Genomic DNA, 20367 nt, shown 5'->3' with positions numbered 1-20367 from the left:
CCGGTGATTTTACATACTGGAACAGCAATGGCCTCCTTCCAATTTTTTGTAACAGAACCTTCAATTAAAGTTTTCTAAACAAATAAACCAAACAAGGTTATAAACAATTACTTATACCTCTAAAACAATAGCTATTTAATCCATCTGGCCTAGCTGCTGAGTTATTTATAATACAATCTAATAATAGTTTTATATATTCAACAATTATTGGGTGACAACTACCTACTAAATTTGACAGAAAATAAGAGTCTATACCATTTACAGAAGGTCTACCAAAAAAAAAAAAAAAATCAACAAATAAATTACTCAAAATCTCTGGGCAGAAGCATTTCACTGTAATAAGCATATCGCTAAATTGTAAGCTCTTCCACTGAGGGAGAAAAAAAAGTTGTTCCTTCTACTGGCACACCAACCAGGTGGTCAGACACCCCTCTCTTGCCCCAACCATTCAGGTCCCATTTTTAAGCCCTGCCCCAACCTTCAAAATATTTATTTAAAAAAAGATATATTTCTTCTTTTAAACTATAGAGAACTATCTGCCACAAATGTAGCAAACAGTTGCAACAGTTTACACCCTGCCTGCATGGAGTGCTACTGTGCTCATTGTTTTAGTTTACATTTTTTTTTCTTTTTAAACTATAGCTAACTACTTGCTACAGTTTATACCACACCTGCATGGGGCACTACAATGCGCATGTATTAGTTTAAAAAAATCTCTCTTTTTTTAAACAGTAAGAAACTGCTTGCTGCAAGTATAGCAAAAAGTTGCTATGGTTTATACCCTGCCTGCACTGTGCAGGTTTAGTTTAAAAAAATAACTTTTATACTGTAGTAAATGGTTTGCTACAGTTTAGACCACATACGTAGCACTGAAGAGCTCAATTTGATCACAACTGTATAAAGGATTACAGAGAACTTGGGATCAGCTGATTGCACCATCTCAACACTTTGCACCCATGGCAGTTGCCCCTCTCACCCTACCCTAGCTACACTACTGTCTCAGGGTCAGTTATATAACCAGAACCTTCTCTTGGTACCAAACTTGAGATATCATCCAAATCATAGTCTTGTAGTTGTTTAAGCAAACCCATTTTATTATCCAATACACTACTGATGAACTTTGTTTCACAGGTAGTCCCATGTTCATTAACTGGTCTTACAAAATATTTCTTATATTTCCTATAAACAGACATTTTTGTCACCACTGGATGCACCCTAAAGTACCTAAACCATTTGTTCTTTTTTCTTTTGTCTGATTCAAGTTTTCTACTCCACTAGGGGGATCTAAAATATTTCCTTCCAGTTGAAATACATGTTGGAATAAAATAATCAGAGTATCTATTTGACTATAAAAAATATCCCAGTTTTCACAAATATTTTTACGTTTCATCTCAGAGTCCTAGTCCCATTGTAAAAGTTGCAAAATCTGATCTAAAGAAAGTTTTTAACCTGCACCCCTTTATTAACTTTTTGCAAATTAAAATCTATAATTTCAAAAATAACATGGAAATGGTCTAAGTAACCCAGCTCTGGAGATGTTCTGCAATATTTATTTAAGGAGCCAGACTACATCCAGTACCCTACCACCCCTAGTATTCTTAGTTACAGTCTGTGAGCATTCCAATGAGACATTCTTGCTCAATATCTCATTTCCCACTTTACCAGATGATAAAGGTACATATCTGAATATTTTAGAATTCTCCCAATGTGTCAGGATAAGTAGGGCTGTACTATACTTCCAAATTCTCTTTGTGACCACTAACCATACATTTCATGCTGTTTTTTTTTTTTGTTTTGTTTTCTTATGATCACTCCTTTTATTAAATCGCACTTCATAAAACCATTATCACTAAGGACAGATTAAACTAAAGACATTAACATTTAAACTAATGCACAAATTTAAAATGGTAATTTGTAAGACATTTACATCCAAAGTACTATACATTAGCAAACCATTATAAGACCATTTATCTAACTATCATGTACATAATTTAACTAAAAACCTATCACTCCTTTTAATATTGTTACATTAATAGTCAGACTACCATTGATTATCCTCCCGCAAACACCCGCCATTTTAATCTGGTAAATCTCCCTTACTAGTCTTTTGGTTTTAGTAGCATCATTAACTCTTGTAATAAGGGGGGGGGGTAACCTGTTTCCACCTTCTTGTTATGCTCTTCTTAGTGAAAAGCATTATCATACCAATAGCCAATTGGTCAGCCCTTGTAAATTTTGTTCCCCTAATAACCACCAAAGTAAATAGAGCAGGAAAAAGAATCACCCAATTCTCCCAAGTTCTTTCCAGCTTATTTTGCAGCTTGCATTTAAACTCTGAGAGTACAGACCACCCCAAAATATATATGGAGTAAGTCACCAATAGTCTGATCCCTACACTTCCAACATACTACTGCGACTGTTGGAAAAATCCTTGCTAATCTGGCTGGTGAGTAGAAGTATTTGAACTAGCATTGCCAACCAAAAAAAATCTAAATTTTCATGATCGTATTGCATTGCTGGGTAGAAGCATACTCTCATTCAAATCTCTTTACTTATTCTAATGTTAAGCTTTAATTCTCACATTATCCAGTACTTACCAGTAACGTTGCGATGCTGATTTACAGATTCTATATGGTACACTAATCTGTCCCTTCTGCAAGATCTCCATATCTCTGTTTAATAAGGTCCATTTTATTAATTCCAATCAGCTCTCCAAAAGCTTCCAATATATATTTAGGGATTTTACCTTCTTCACCAAGGTTTTTTATAAGTTCTGCCACTGTTTATCAATTCCAAATTGTTGGGCAAACTCATCCCATGTTATATTATCTCCTAATACTGTTTCCAATGCTTCAACTGTGGATTTCTTGTTAATACAGTTCTGTTCCTGACTTACAGGAAAGTACGTCCTGGATAATTTTCTAGAGGAATCAACTCCATTTTCTAACCAGTTAGGATCTCATTTCTTATTGGTTATTAAATAAAACACATGAATTGTAATTAACTGGTAAACCTTCCACCTCCCCCACAAATGTTACTTACCAAATGGATATGACTATATAGTATTAATCATACAAATGAAGCCCTAGACTTCTATCTTAAAACTCTTCTTCAAGCAAAGAATGATACTCTACAAAAAACGCTGCCTTAGGGAGTAATATTGTCACTAGCTGTCAGAAGACATCAAAATGAACCCCAAAGGTAACCTGTGGCAACTATGGAAATCTAAAGACCTTCTTAACCTTTCAGTATAACTTAACAATGAGATTTGACAACTGTCAAAGAATGACTAAAGTATCTGGTCAACAATCACTTTTAAACAACCAAAACTGATATTGGTTCAAAAATCAAACAACTACACACACACACATGCACACAAAAAGAAAGAAATAAAATTCTACTAGTCCACCACTATCCACGTCTCCAGTTCTGACTGCTTGTTGTTATTAGTTCTTTTCTACACCAGTAATTACCACCTTCTCCTCAGATTCCCAATTTACTAATTTTCCTCCTTTAACAACCTACTTTTATCTTAAATTTTAGTAAAATGGTTTTAAAATAAAATGAGTCTACTCCCTCCTCACAAGGACTCTCACCAAAATCAGTGTTTTTTAATTGTTATTGAGCTCTACCCCAGTGTGTTTACAGGTGAGATATACATTTCGCAATCACTCAACCTACATACATTATATATTCTTCTTTCCTGGAGGTAACACCAAAAATGGAAGTCTGCCCTTATTATTCCTCTCTAAAAACTCTGCCAAACACAATGCACCCACTGAAAATGCATCCTTTCTTGCAACATCACCTATCCTTCTGTATAACTTAATTCTACCATATATCTAACACTATGTGATACTTAGCCTGTCCCAGCATGACTGCAGGTCAAAACTTCTTAAAGCCAATGATTTTTATTCAAAAATTCATGGAAGAAAGCTGATCAAATCATCTTGGCAAATGAACCTTTGACCACTACTTCTTCTTACTACTAAGGCCTCTCTAAAGCTACTTCCAGCTTCTCTACCTCCTCGCCTTTTTAATTTATTTTTGGCAATTACTTCTTCTCTGCTAAGATCAGAGGCTCCTTAAAGATCAGTACCTGACTCCACGATTTTCTTTCTTTAAACCATAACAACAGCATTCTCTCTGACCTACCATACATTATAATGACACTTTATACAGATGACCTTACTTCAGATGAACATCACAAAGTCAATAATCTTCCAAGCAAACAAACTTCCCCAAAAGTCTGCTAATGGTTCTCAAAACAAAGTCATATTAAACCTCTCCAAAACAGGTTTGGACCTTCAGGACCAAATACTAATCTCACTTCTCCCTTAAAGGTCTTCCTGCCTACATACATACATAGATGTAGTTCTTGATCCCTTATTCACCCTTCCATCTTCACAACGATGTGACTGTCTACAAGATCATTAAATCAAATCAAAGTTGTTTATTAGATGACAAATCTGTGTTCTCCAGATTCTCCAAAATCTTTGCAAAATGTCAACATTCCCACTGTGAAATACCCCCTTCCACTGACAACTGTAGGTCACTCTCTCACTACTCTCTGTGGCTTCAAAATACTTTAAAATGTACTGATTAATCTGGCAGACAAGTAAGTATCAATGAGCATTAGTAAATCCCACAAGACACCAATCTAATTAATGAATCCTCCCCACATTTCTCATTGCATAAAAGTTACTCCTCCTAGGCTTTGCCCACTTTTGCCCATAAAATATTTTTCCCACAACTACCGCATACAGTTGCAAAAAAACAGGCACTCTCAGTCTGTGGAGACCTCCTTTTGAAACTGCCACCAGAGAAAACATCTTCCACAGACTCCTGCTATCTGGAATTTACTTTACCTGGATTTTAAATTACTTTCAAGGCAGTCCTCAATTTAGAAACATCCTCTTAAATCATATGTCAGAAACACAAAATGCAAATGCTTGCTTTTAATATCTGATCATCCGTCTCTGTCAGTGTTTTACCATCTAACTTGCTGATCTCTTTTTACTTTCTGCTCTTTTCTTCTACATTACACACATTCTACATTACACACATTCTACATTACACACCTTCTACATTACACACCTTCTACATTACACACATTCTACATTACACACCTTCTACATTACACACATTCTACATTACACACCTTCTACATTACACACATTCTACATTACACACCTACATTACACACATTCTACATTACACACCTTCTACATTACACACATTCCACATTACACACCTTCTACATTACACACATTCTACATTACACACCTTCTACATTACACACATTCTACATTACACACATTCTACATTACACACCTTCTACATTACACACATTCTACATTACACACCTTGCATTATTCCTTAAAATGCTCTCACTAAACATCCTGACAAAACAGCCCTACATTGTTATAAAAATCACTTACTTAGCTGGTTCTTTCTGCCTCTGGAATTTCAGACCTATTCAGCTTCTTCAGTGCACAGACCATGAGGGGTACAAATGAAATATTATATTTTTTAAGATTTTTTTCTCCCTGGCTTACATTATTTTACCCATCACATTTTAAGGTTATGGCCAAGGAAAAGCCATATAGCAAGGCATCTTTGATGCTTTGTTCTTTTTCATCCACCATGGCAAGAAACCTAAGTTTCATATGAATTCACATCTCTTTTACTGGGCACTGTCATTTACAACTGCCTTCTATCCCTCTCTTAGGACCATAAACCTATTAGGGCTTTAGGAATTCATAGCAATTTTATTTTGAAGGCTCAGAGTGAGTAAAACCAGATACCTGTGACAGAAATGGACAGATGCGAAGTACTAAGTGACTCATGATTTTTTTTCAAAAAATCTAACTTAAGCACTATTTTGCAGCAAATGAAAAAAAAAACTACTCGTTGAAGTGTATTTAAAACATGCCAACATTAAACAGAAAGTGTTACTGGAAGGAAGTTTCCGATGCACTGTCCTCATATTCTCAAACATTAGCAGTAATCTTGACTACTCCCATTCTAAGTTCATGCAAACAAGAAGAGAGCACATTATGATAATCTCATAACCTGAGTGTTCATCCTGCATTCCAGGAAAAGAGCCCAGTCAAACCAAAACCACGTCAATATGTCCATCCTCATTAGGACATTTTGGTTTAGAACAACATAAAAATTAGTAATGATTACTCAGATTGCCACAGAAGTATTAGTGTAGCACAGACTATTAGAACATCAGTGTAAGACTATAGTTATATATATTTTTTCAATTTTTTGCAGTAGTGACCCACTAAGTAATACCTTGTAAAAGTGCTACTGTTATTATATTATTTTTTATCTGGGTTGTGGGTGAAAAGGATTACTGGACTAACCAACCTACCTGGTCAATAAATAATAAATAAATAAATGAACAGAATTAAAAACTTCAGTTCTAAATCCTAAAGGTAAAAATTGATGAACATTAATAGTGTTAACACCACCCAAACCTAATTTTTGTAGTTTTGGGTGTTCCACTGTTGATTGACAGGCATAGCATCAGAGAGACTGTCAATTAATGCTACGACACACATTCATTCATTTAATAAATACAGAATACACTTGAATTGTCTGAAAGATTCCCTACTCATTATAAATCAAACACATTCACATATTAAGGAAACAGCTAGAGTATGAAAGCTTAAACTAGGGCTACAGTAGAGGTTTCAGTCTGGTAAATTAGTAATGCAGACATTATCTCTCCATATTTTTCCCCACTGGGGAAATGACACAGCACTGTACCAGAACCAAATCCAAACCCAGTATGTCTGCAGTGTCATCAGTAACAAATACACTCCTTTCATAGAATGTGCCAGTAAATTCATCCAAGTCTGTCTCTCCTACACTTGGGCACAGTCTACTGTCAGGACAGATGGTAAACAAGAATGTTGCCTCCAAGCAACAGTACAAACCTGAGAGAAGAAGTGTCTACATTATATTTTAGTTTACTAACAGTTCATGACAGGCACTGTGGGTGTGACTCATTGTCATTGCTACTGCCCCTGTATGTGATGTGGGCGGAGTTTGCTACTGCACATTTCTAGGGGGTATTACACTACACAATAATCCATTAATATGTGTTCTGCAAATGTTGTTGTTTGTCTTTCGGCTTTTCCCGGTTAGGGGTCGCCACAGCGGAACTCCGGTCCACTAATGATTGGCAGTAGATTTTAACGAATGCCGAGGTGCCAGCTCGACATCCAACCTTCAACGAAGGCACACCCATTTACGCATGTTTTTTGAATGCCCATCCAACCGCGGGGAGGACATGCAGACTCCACACAGAAGGCACTCCCCGCACTCCAGCCTAGAATTGAATGGGAGAACCTCTTGCTGTGAGGCAACAACGCTATCGCTGCACCACCGCAGCTAATATGTGTTCTGCAAATACTGGGTGCATTGCAGGGACGTTATGATGCTCTTGTATTCCCCTTGCTTACACTAGTTATTGCTGTTGGCATTCTGGTATAACTCTATTACTGTAAAATACAATATAACACAAGTATGTGTGACTGAATACATGCTTCCCTACTTCACTACTCAATACTAATAAAAGATAGTACTATTTGACATTGTACAATGATGGTTCACACAAGGCATATTTATCTGCAAAGTTATGATGCACATGATGTAACTCTGCCATATTAAAACAGTAATAATAGCTGTTGTCTTCCTTAAATGAGATTAGAAATGTTTACCTTGAGAATTGGGCTCTGGAAGAGTCTCCCTGGCAACCAGATGCATTACTGTTGTTCTTCCTGGAGGAAGTTTTAGAGCTGGAGGAGAAGATTGGAAACAGGAAAAAAGTATAGACTTTTACTCGAGAAAAGGTTACTACAAAACAAATACAAGAGCCATTAAAATAGCCTGTTCTATAAAATAGCATTATTTTATATGCGTCTTATAAGGAAATAGAAAGGTAAAGTGAATGGCAGCATGACTTAATACCATTTTACTTTTGAAAGAGTTACATTTAAGCCCCAAAAGACGCAAAGGACTTTGTGAGTCAACAATCATGAGCAGCTTGTTACATATTTGACACAGGATGTTAAGAAAGTCACCTCGACAGAGGGGCAAGGTGGAACTCAAAAGGTGAATCTTAACATCCATACTGAGAACACTCTGCAACTGAGTTATGACTGCAGACTCTATCATATTTCTTTACCAGTGGTGTTGTATCTACTGCATGTACTACCAGAAGATAAATGTGTTGGAGGATGAAGTATAATGTTAGATCTTCAGAATACATGTATCCTCTTCAGCTGTAGGTGACAGATGAGGTTTTCTCAGCCTCCAAAACTCCTTCCCTGCTCCAAAAAGCACCTTGCCACTTTTTTCCTCTCCCAGACTAGACTCTGCTTGGGAAAAGTGGCAGCTTAAGAATCCGAGCCAACTGCATCTAATATATCCACTAGATCTTTACGGAACAGATAAGTTAGGGGGAAAGTGGGTCAGTTTGTTGACATTGCCAGATGTGAATCGTGAAGACCTAATGTTATGTTTAAGTATACAACTTTTGTATGTTGTAATATCCAGTCTGTCCACTTCAACTGAAGAAAAGAGTTCCCAGCCTAAACCGCTTCAGTGGCATCAAGACAATATGTCCCTCAATACAACAGCTGTGAAGGTAGAATTGGACTTAAAATTGCATCTAGCATACAGTTCCTTGCAAAAATACACACTGCAGTAAATATGGCATCCACTTGCGGTGTTCTTGGAAAAGGCCATAGAAGTGGCCATTGCTCTACATGAACGTGCCTTGGATTTACGAGATATATTTTTGCTGTATATCATGCAATAAAACAATACATTCTGATAATCACTTGGATGGAGTGACCATGGAAACTTTCTGAGCTACTCTGTTTTCGTAAAAGAAATACAGAGTTGTTCATCTTGACTAATACTCACCATTATGTCCAAATAAAAAATGTAACTTACATTGGCCATCAAAATAGTGTAATAAGTAATCTCCCTTATTGAAGTATTCAGAAAGGAATAGCATAAAATTTTCAGTTGTGTAAGAACTTACCACAGCAGTAAATGGTTAAATAGATGATTATTGGACTGACTTATGGGATGTAGCCTGCTAAGGATACCATAAATCCCACTAGTCTCCAAAACTTAAGCACATTCCTCTTGTGCCAATGCCATACATTTGATCTATGACTTATGCAAAAGACTGAGTGCTAGTACATAGGGAATTTATGGGTGTGATAATTCTCAGAACGTTACTGCCCCCCCCCCAAAAAAAAAAAGACTATAGCTAATGCTCAATGAGGATAGACTCAAGAAACTAGAGGAAAACAATAGAGGATCAAAACAATTAAGGAAAAAGCCCGGCTAAGGCGTGGAGAAAATGAGAAAAGAAAAATATGGAGGAAGGAGGGCAGGTGCACAGACTGCAATAATGATCTAGTTGAACACCAACTTTTATGGTAAGTTCTTAAAAGAAATGTACTATGTTCCTCATTAGATCATTGTTGCAGTACTTATGGGATGATTTCCAAAACCTTTACTTTGAAAGGGTGGATATTTGGGGAACAGAGCTGGAGTCCAATAACCCTTGAGGACTGGTTCAGGCAAAACTTACTCTGGCTCTGGAAAAGATGTCTATGTAGTTATGTTTTGTGAAAGTGTAAATGGAAAACTGGGTATCTACTTCTACAACAGACTCTGAGTCAAAATATTTGAAAAATTCTGCAGAATAGGCCTTAAACTGTCGGAAAATGTAACCTGATCTGATCTTGAAGTGTAATAAAAAAAGAAACAGAACAGAATAGCAATCTAGAAATGGTTTGTTTAGAAACTGGAAGGACCACATTTTACCCCTCATAGGAAATAATTTATTTTGATTCCCTTATAGTTTTTGTCTTATCCAAGCCAAATCTAAGCTGCCTGTATGCAGGCAGAATTCTTTTCCCTTTACTCTGAGAACTGGGAAAAATGCATGCAGATGAATGAATTGATTTGGAGACAGTTCAGTGACTACTGTAGGCATAAAGGAAGGACAGGTTCTGAAGTAAACTCCGTCTGTGTGAAAAACTAGGAAAGGAGGAAGAGTTTACATGAAAGCCCGTAATTCAAAGACCTTTTTGGTAGATGTTAAGGACACCAATACAACTGTCTCCCAAGTTAAAAAATAAAAATAAAAAAAAAAAAAGAAGAAGGTGGTCCAAAAGGAGTCAGGGTTAGCTTTTCAGTAACCATAATTCAGATTACATGGAGAAGATGGAGAAGGAATCTGTTTCCTGGGAGACCTGATATGAAGGACACCTTTTAGAAACTGACTGATCTCTTAGCATGAAGAAAGATGAGGGTCACTTGGTAGTAAAGCTAGGATGGCTGACATATGCACATTAATATGAGTGTGCTTGAAAAGAGATGACCATCTCGCACAAATATTTGAGGACAACAGGAACCTTCACTTGATATGGGTCCCATCCTCTGCTGCATCACCAAATAGGATATGCTTTCCATTTAGAAATGCAGGTTTTCTAGACTCCTTAATTACCCGTTGCACATCCTTACAGCACAGGTGCCTGAAAGGACTTAGACGCCTATTATCCATACTGTGACATTCAGTGTCAAAGTTTGAATGAATTAGAGTGCCTTTCTGATGTGAAAGCAAGTCCATCCAGTGGGGTACTTTTGGTGATATGTCCTTGGTTAGGTGAAAGAGAGAACCAATGTAGGCTGGGCCAAAAGGCAGCCACCAGCAGCATCTTTGGATTGTCCTTTTGAATTTTCAAAAGGATTCTTGGAATGAAAGAAAGGAAAAGAAAAGCTACAGAAATTTCCCTTCCAAGAAAAAAGAGAACATTATTTTTTCCAAGCTTCTTGAATGGGATTCTCAAGAAAAAAAAATTGAGCTGCTGGTTCAGAGTGGAAGCAAAGAGATCTACTTGAGAAGTTCCCCACTGATGGGCAATTTGATGGAGGACCCTTGATTCAGCATCCATTTGTGAGGGTTTACCTTAGATTTACCCAAGTATTCTGCCACTGATTTCAGTGCTAAGGGAATACATACTGCTTGGAGATAGAGGATGTGATTGATTATGAAGTCCCAAACTAACATATCAGGTCTGCAACGGAAATGTGCTTGGACTTTACTTACCCACTGCTTGTTGCTATACCACATGTCTGTGGTACTGTTTGCTAAGATCTGAACAGGACCTTGCATCCACAGGTGATGTAAAGTCTGAAAGGTGAAGATCAGTGCTTTCATCTCTTTGATGTTTCTTATAGTTTTTTTGTCTTATCCAAGCCAAACCTAGGCTGCCTGTGTACATCTAGCAAATGCAGGATTCTTTCACCTTGTTTGGATCAGACTTCCTGGACTTTAGTGCCCTTTAAAAGGACCCCATATAAGATCTGAGGCATCTGCTGAGACCTTCTGAAAGTTAGAAAGGGATAAAAAAATAACCCCCTAGATTAAGCTTTATTTGATTGACTCACCAAAACAGTCCTTTCTTCAAAAAGGGTAAGAGAAGGATTGGAAAGACAGAAAATGGCAATGCTGTGCCAGTCTTATTTGTGGTATCACTGAATTTCCCTTATGTGTAGTTTGGCATATGAGATCATTTGAATTGTGGATGCCATGAAACACTGAGGTTTCAAAATCTCTTGCTAGGGTCAGTTGTAGATTTGTCAGATATAAGAAATAGACTGTCAGAAATTGGACTTTTTCCATAAGAAGGAAGACCATCGTGCCAGACATATCCAGAAGACACCCTAAAAACACCAGAAACAAAGTGGGTTCCAAGGAGTACTTCTTGCTGTTCAAAGTAAATCCTAGGTGGAGACAGAGAATGGTTGTGAAGTCTATGTCCTGGAGATTTTTTGAATTGAAGTAGCCTGAATAAGGATATGGTTTAAGTAAGGACAGACATGGATACCTTGGAGCCTGTAGAAATCTATGACAGGAGCTAAACATTTTGTGATGATCTTTGATGCCATAGACATTCCACAGGGTAAGGCATGGTAGTAAATTGAAAGTGATATCCCAATGCACAAAATCTTAAGAAATGTTTGTAGACTGGACAAATAAGGATATGTAGACAAGCATCTTTCAGGTTCAAGGTAACTAACATTGCTTGAGGAAATATGAGAGAAACATGGTTTTGGAGGCTTCATTACCTTGAATTTTGGAACTTTTAGAAAGCTGTTTAGAATGATATGCCTACTATCATTCTCCACATTCCTTCTTCTCGAGACAAGGAAATGACTGGAATAAAAAAAAAACTTTTACTTGAGAGAGAGGAGCAGGCTTCCTAATACCCTGAAGGAACAGATCTAGGAAAATAAGACAACAAAAGTGATGTTGGCTGGACGGGACCAGAGGAATAATATATGGTACTTGAGGAGAATTCCAGTGCAGGCTGCATCCACTCTTCATGATGTCCAAAACTCAAGCATCCGATCTTCTTATTCTCCAAAGGGGGACACTGAGGGGTTAGGCCAAGCAGGGAGGACGGGAGGGGGAAGACGGGAAGAAAGACATTGGATATTTTGTTTGAAAATAATCCCTTGGATCACATGAAATCAGACATGAGCCTGTCCTGTCACTTTTTCTTTGAAAATGTATTTCCTTCCGCTAAGAATATTTTTAAACATGTTTATTAAATTATCACTTAAGACACAGACACACATACATTAATATTAAAGAAAATAAATCATATTAAAGTTTTTCATGCATTAAACATTACATATGCTTTCTTACTTTATAACAATTGTCATTCACTCTAACATTACATAAATTGCTCAGTTCCTGCCTTCTCTTTAACCTCTCTCCACCCGAACATCATTCTACATATAGTGTTTCTGCAAATTCCATTTATTTCTAAGTAGTTTGCTCCTTCCCTTTTCTACAGACTCTACTTACATTTTTTTATCTCTAACAATACTCAATACATCAATTACAGTAGGCTTATACTTTGATTTCCATTTCTACTAATTGCTTTTAGGCAGCCAATAGCATTAGACTTAATAAGGCAATTATTGTCTAGGCAATTCAAATTCTGTGTCCCATCTCAACATAAAAATATCCTTAGTTGCAGCCATTTGCTCCCTCCGTATTTTGACACAGTACTGTAGTATTAAAATCTACTAACTCATTGCAGTCCCTAAAAACATATTCCTAATTACCTCTTTCCTTTCCATCACACCTCCAGCATTTGCTGTCTTTCTTACTGGGATATAAAATACCTAAGCAAACACTTCCAAACAAAAATCTTAAACCTTCTGGACTTTGTTGTATATCTGGGAAACACAGATATGTCCTTCCATCATTCATTTGAAAACTGCTTTTTCAGTCTCTCTGCAATCTTTTCTAACATTCTCTGATTCTTACAGTTATTATGAAATCGTTTATATGCTCTAGTAACTATTCACTTTGCAACAGCAGCTTCTGTTCTTGACTTCACTAAAAATTCCACCAGAGATGGCCTTCCATGTAGGACTCCATGAACCCTTTCTGTTTGCCCATACTCTGTCTCTAAACTGCAGTTCAAACTTCTGCCTAGCCTCATCCTACTCTATTACCTTTCCTTCTCTGGTTAGTTTCTCCCAATACCCTAGTTCCCTTGCCAGTTTTCTCCAGTAAATTCCACAGCCTCTTGCCTTTCTTCTGCACTCCTACCTGCAGTCATCCTTATTGATAAAATCTCCTTTCTCTAGTCCACAGTCTGCAGGGAATATGTTTGAGACTTGTGCAAAAATGGCCTGAATCAGAAGGGTAGTAGTTCCGGAACTTATGAACACAAGAAAAAAAACTGTTTAAAGCCTTACATTATCTTTCCTCTTTGCTTTAGTTCCTAGAACAATTCAATTCTTATCTAAAGGAGCATCAAACAGGTTAGCTTTAACATCATCAGGCAGAGACTGTAGTCTAAGCCAGCCATACCTTCCAAGGACGCTGGAAGAAGAACCAGCAGTACCATACCCACATTTAATGCAATGCCTTGCTACTTGCAATGCTGACTTGAGCATACTCTGTAAGGAAGCCTTAGTGTCCAAGTTAGAGATGTCAGACAGCATTTTAGTCTGTTTTCAAAAATAGAAAGCATGCAGCTAGTCATTTAAGACTAGTAATTAATGGCATGAAAAGACAAAGTGTCAGAAGTGTAGACATCCTTTCCATACCCTTCCCTGGTCCTGATATCCTTATTTAGTAAAGCACTATGGAAAGGTGCTATTTGGAAACTGACTGACTGAACAGAAATAATTGCTGGATCTGAAGAAGTTTTTTTTTGTATAAGTGCATATGGGGGTCAGGTACTTAATTAAACCTGTCTGGTTTTTTAGGAGTTGGTGGCTGAGATTTGGGGTCCAGTTAAGCAGACAAAAAGGTGTCTTCCAAAACCTCTAAGACAAGAGGAATGGCAGAAGGTTTTGGAATTTCCATGTACATCAGATCACAATATGCTTCCTGTGATTCACAAACTTCATTGTCCTTCCAGATGAAGTGCTGCATCATTTTTCTAAACAGTTTTTTCCAAATGCAATCTCTTCATGAGAGGACTTGGAAGACACGGTGTCATCCAGTTCAGACTTAAAGCCTACAAGTGAATGCATTTGAGGGGAATGATCAATGCCTTCAGATTCTAAAGATACCACTCCTTCAGAGGAGGCCTTATGCTTTCTTTTATGGAGAGTAGAAGGAGCAGAAGAAAATTGTGGAGACTATAATGCCATAAGGCCTTTAAAAGGCTCTTGTTAGAAGTTATACCATTCCTACTATGAATTCCTAAGCGCGGGTGTAGTTAAAGAGACTTTTGGCTTTCTGTTTACTTTTCTTTGAACTTTCCAAGGAAACAGTTAGAGGAGGAGCAGACACCAGATGTTCTGCCACAAAGGTTCCTGGTACGTCTTCCCAGACAAGAATTTGAATAATCCTCCCAATTCCCTCAAAAAGAATCAGCCTTGACTCTCTGTTCATGGTTGAGTTGGCTGACAGGTCATTCGGTATGGATGTGCTACCATGTTGCACCTTGTCACCACCCTGAGGGAACCCAACAGCGGGAACACGTACAGTAGTTAGATGGTCCACAGGCTGATCAAGTGCCTCAATGGAAATGTCCAATGCTGACTGATTAAAACAAGAAATTTCAGGTAATTTTTGTCTCTTTTTTCAGTTTTCTACTTTTCTTTCTAGATTCCTGGGGAACATCCAAGACAGGATGACTCACCATCCTAGCACACACAAAAGTTTGGAGGTGTTTGTCTGCAATGTAAAGTTTCAGAGAAGACAGAAGACTGCAAATAGCTTTGGTGACAAAAAAAAAAAAAAAAAAAAGCTGACAAAAATGAACAGTCAAGTTCAGGGCCAAGACAGAAAAGACAAGTTGAATTCTTATCCTTGTAAGGGATCTATCATCCGATGTTGCATTTCTCTTTTCAAGATAACATAAAAAAAAGTAATCTTGTGAAGGGTCTCAATGGGGTACTTAGCTGCCCACAATAATTGTTGCCGGGATGGGATGTACTGCTGACAGACCACAATGCAGATACATTCTTTCTTCAAGGAATTGTTGCAAAAAAGTTCTGAGAATTTTCATGCCAATACATAGGTTCATAGGTTGGTACTAGGCTATCGGCCCTAGGGCCTATACAAGCCTAGCCATAACAATTCCCTGGATATTTCTTACTGCATTATTTACTTCCCTGGACCCCTGTCTAGCAGGGCAACTGATGTGATCCCCAGGGTGAATTTCCTATCATGCCTTAAATATAGATAAGTAATTTGTGCGTAAGTTGTAGGTCAGATTTATGGCAAGACAGGAAAGTCCCTAATCTTTTATAGGCTGTCCAGATGTACGGTATCCTTGGCAGGCTACATCCCATAAGTGAGCAATATTGCAATAGTGATCTGACTAGGTGATCTTTTTGGCAGCCATCTCTGGATTAAATTCTGGGATTTTGTATTTAGAAACCCTGTTTTTATGAAAACCATTGTAAGGACATTTAAATGAAAGAGTCTGTTGCTCAAAAATTCTCTCAGTTGAAGTAAAAGCCACAAAAAAAAAAGTCTTTTCAAAGACCAGAACATGAGTTCTGCTTTGGCCGCAGGTCTGAAACGTGGAAAGGTTCATTTCTGTAATGTAAAATTAGAACCATGGCAGGAATGTGCTCCCTGAATGGGTGTTTTTAAAAGAAAAGCTCTCGGAAGGAAAGCCTTAAAAATCTTTAGGGATGTTAGAGTGTAGCACATGACAAATGTCAGAAACAGCATCTAGGTGAACTTCTGCAGTGATACATGAATACAAGCTGGAAAATAAAGCAGAGCAGGAATACCAGCTGAATATGGATCTATGCCTTGGTTTGGAGCCCATATAGAAAATGTCCATCTGCAACAGTACATTTTTATAAGTGAATGTTTCTGAGATAATGCAAGGGTTTGGACCACCATGGTGGGGTAAGAGGGGTCTGCAGCTATTTAGAGAAGTGTGGAAATCATAGCGTTAGCTTCAGGGAGTGTAGGTCTGGATGCTACTCCCTGGACAGGTGAGACTGTAGACCTTTGAGGGGTCTGAGGAGACAAGGTCTTTCCAGCAGATGAGGCAAAAGCAGTGGGAATTAAACTTGTCTGGTCAAAAATGAGGATATGAGAAGGACCTGATTAAGGGAAAAGGTGCATAGACCAGGAGCTACTTCAATACCCAAGATGTCTGTCCCTCCATGGGTACGAAGTAGAAGCTGCTGCATTTGGGTGCTGATTAGAGGTTACAAAAAGATCCTGGTAAGGATTTCTCCAGCGACAGCAGATCATTTTCATCATCAAGTGATTTATGGATCACTTGAGTGGCATCAGTAAATATTGACTTAGCCTGTCCACCAGGGAATTGGCCTGATCCCAGATATATGCTACTGTGAGGAAGCATTAAGATGTGACCCTTTTCCATATCCACATTGCCTCCCAACACAAGGGATAAGAGTGAGTTTTTCTGTGCTTGTTGGTGTATCAAACCACTGCCAAATTGTCCAAGTAAATGGCAGCTTCATTCAGAAAAAGGAGGTCCTGTACAACCTGCAACATAAGGATGACTGCCCTCAGATCACAACTTGCAACAAAAGGATGACTGCCCTCAGATCAATGATACTGACGTAGGAGGAGATTTCCTGATGTGACAAAGTCCCTCAGACCATGTGCCGCAAACAATGACCCCCTTCTCCCTTAGGACAGAGGCATCCATTATGACTGTCACTGTGGGGTTGAGGAATGAATGGGCAGATTTGAGCAAGAATTTTGTGACATCACCACAATTCCACTGAACCATGAATGTCCACTGGACATGCCACATGTGGTATTTTGTGTGTGGTATGAGGAAGATTATGGCTGCTGAGAGACCAAAGACTTTGACGCAAATTCATGTTAAGTGTCAGCAAAAGACAAACATGTGTGGCCCGATTGTAAAAAGACTTGCCTGACAAGTCTTCATATTAAGAAGACAACCTATGAATGTGCTTGCAGTATCACCTACTGAGATTCTGTGAAGTTCAATGACAGGTCAAGCTGCTAGGTGGCATGACATTTCCCTGCAACACATCTGGATGGGGATACATGGCTGAAATAAATTCTGCAGCAGAGACATACTATTGTGGCACATTCATTGCTGGTACAGAGAAGCATGCAGCATCATGCCCACAGCTTCAATAATGAAGTACATGGGGGCAGCAGAAGAAATGTGAGTTGTGCTTGGTGTACAGTATATGCTTATGTAATTACAACATTTAGAAGTGTGCCACACAATGAAGGAAATTCTGCATGCTGTTGTAGTCACGCACATGCTCCAGTATGTGTTTTAGACAATATGAAGAGGGTAATTGTCTACACAAACCATTAATAAAGACAGTGCCCATTGTGCACTGCATCTTCACTGTGACTGACATGCCCACTGCGTATCCTGCTACTGAGATCTACCACACTAGCTGCTATCTCTATTTACAGTTAGGGCTATGGACATTATTTTCCCCCTGTGTGCTTAGTTACTGAAGTTGTGGACGTGTCAGTTCGTGCTTCTCTGTGCCCGCAGTGAATCTGCAACAGCCATAGGTCTCTCTTGCTGAATTTCACTTCAGCTATGTGTCTGCAACCAAATATACAGTGAGGAAATGTATCACTGCCTAGCAGCCTGAATCTGTTCAATGAAATTTCCATTGATCAAACATGAGAAGGAAGTGATCCCCTGCTTACATGAGAGATTTTTTTTGTAGATATCCGTACATGGGAAAATCTTGGTTCTCATTCTGAGATATGCTGTCAGAACTGCAATGCACTTGGTCACCACTGTGGGGGCTTTTGTAATACTAAATACTTTTCTCCTTTAAAGAATCACAGTAACATCCATGAAGTTAACACTATCTTTATGTGTAGGCAGGTGTTTTGGAGAAGAACAGAGCACATACAGCTTCATTCCTTTAAGCGCAGCAGGACTGACTGCACTACGACCATCCAGAACTTGATTTTCCTAACATAAAAAGTTTAGGCCACTGGGATCCTGTAATGACCTGAGGTCCTAGAACTTTTTGTGAGCTAAAAAGAACCAAGTTAAACCATGGAGCCCTTCTATCCTGTTGGGACCTCCTGGATTGCTCTTTTCTTTAAGAGGTTTGCTACCTCTCTTTTGACTGTCTCCCTTTTAAGGGGTTTGATGTCCAGCAATGGAAAAGAGGTAGGATTGGGAGAAAAATACAGAGAGCACTATATAGCCTCTGGATATTATCTCCCGGATCCATTTATCCTGTGTGATAATCTACCACAAAGGGAGATGTTAGGACCCCTGACAGCATCAGAGGGGGACTATGTATACCATGGCTCTGAGGACCACCTCTGCCTCTGGGATGGGATTCTTTCTGATAACGATCACATCCTCGCTAGCTTCTCTCTTTTTTTTTAATATTTCCAAGTCTTTTGGGTTTCTAATACCATGACGGTAATGGACCCCATTTCTAAGTCAAAGTGTGATTCAAGTTCATGAAATTAGTATTGTCTCACTCTTTGATGTTAGCCAGCAGTGCTCTTCACAGCACCAGCAATGTGCCCATTTTGTAAACCAATGTGTACGTAGTCCAATGTCTTGGGCCGCCAATAGTAACCTTTCATCTTTTGGTTTAAATTCACCTCTCCTTAGCCATTCCTGTGTTTGATCCTGATCAACAAGAGGTTGTTACACGAGTTTTCTATACTTGCAACAATATTTATGCATTTTCCACATTTCTTGCCTTCTTATCTGAACCTTCACCTTATATTCTTTCTTTTGTTTTTTGGCACACTTAGTTGCTGCCTGATTTTTATATACTGGTTTGAATTCCATTCCTGCTTGACGCCGATATGCTTCTGCTAAACTAAGCAGGGTAGTCATCTTAGACTTATTCTCCTCATGTTTCAAAACTGTTACTATGTCTGGGTCTTGTGAACTCACAGATATGTATGCAGTCCCATGACTGCAGATCTATATATGTAATCAATTTCGAGGAGGCCCATGCTTCCTTCAGAACATGGAATATATCATCTTGGTATGCACTGATTTTTATAAATCATTTTGTGAGCATGAAGCATCCTTCTTGTTTTCCTGTCTAATCCATCCAACACCTTTTGTCAGTCAATGACTTCAAAACTATTAGCACAGGAAGAACAAATTGGTTTACAGCTTGGACTTTGTTCCTAGATGTTGATGCTGTTTTCAGTATAACTTTTAGTTTTATTCGCATTCGTTTGTGTTTTATCAATTCCCAAATATTTATATAACCCCTCTTGCTCAAGTTCTTTTATATCACATTCCTGTTCCAAACTGATATTTTCTTGGTGCTGCAGCTTTCCTGCTTTATGTTTCCTTTTGTACATTTATCAAGATAGAATGATATTCTTATATCATCTGAAAAAGTTTTGATCACTTGCAGTTGTGCTTTCAGTTCCTCATCTGATGAACTATACAGTTTTAAGTCATCTACAAAAAGAAGATGAGAAGTTTTACACTGATTTTTTTCTCGGAGCCAAATTGTAGCCATGACCGAATCTGTTAATTAGGCAACATAATGGGTTAAGGGCAAGACAAAAGAGCAGTGGTGACACAGTCACTGTGGAATGTCCCCTTTGAATTTTTATCCCTGAAGTAATAATTTGTTCTTTATCATGGCTTAACTGCAAAGTGGTTTGTCACTGTTTCATGGTTGCTGTAATGTAATTGCTCAGTGTAGGGTGTATGTTATACATTTTTAAGCACTTTTGTGTCCAAGAAAGTGGGATCTGTCAAATGCAGTTTTGTCTATACATGCTATATGTAGATTCTTCCCCGTTTTACAGTTCTCCATTATGACTTTATTTAACAACAA

The 20367-nt window shown here is 38.2% G+C and overlaps 1 protein-coding gene across 2 annotated transcripts in view; it reads right to left on the bottom strand.

The window, feature by feature from the left end:
- LOC122789929 (ubiquitin-like protein 3) overlaps positions 1–20367 on the bottom strand; it is a 363360-nt gene that overhangs the window by 130481 nt on the left and 212512 nt on the right. For both annotated transcript variants that reach the window (XM_044057402.1, XM_044057403.1), the window contains exon 4: positions 7737–7814. In XM_044057402.1, the coding sequence (XP_043913337.1) occupies positions 7737–7814 (78 nt within the window). The remainder of the gene's footprint in view (positions 1–7736; positions 7815–20367) is intronic.

The sequence above is a fragment of the Protopterus annectens genome, chromosome 15.part0, assembly GCF_019279795.1.
Source record: "Protopterus annectens isolate FY-2018-M chromosome 15.part0, PAN1.0, whole genome shotgun sequence".
NCBI lineage: Eukaryota > Metazoa > Chordata > Ceratodontiformes > Protopteridae > Protopterus > Protopterus annectens.
Note: the sequence above shows the minus strand (reverse complement) of the source record. Positions and strands in the feature narration are given on the sequence as shown.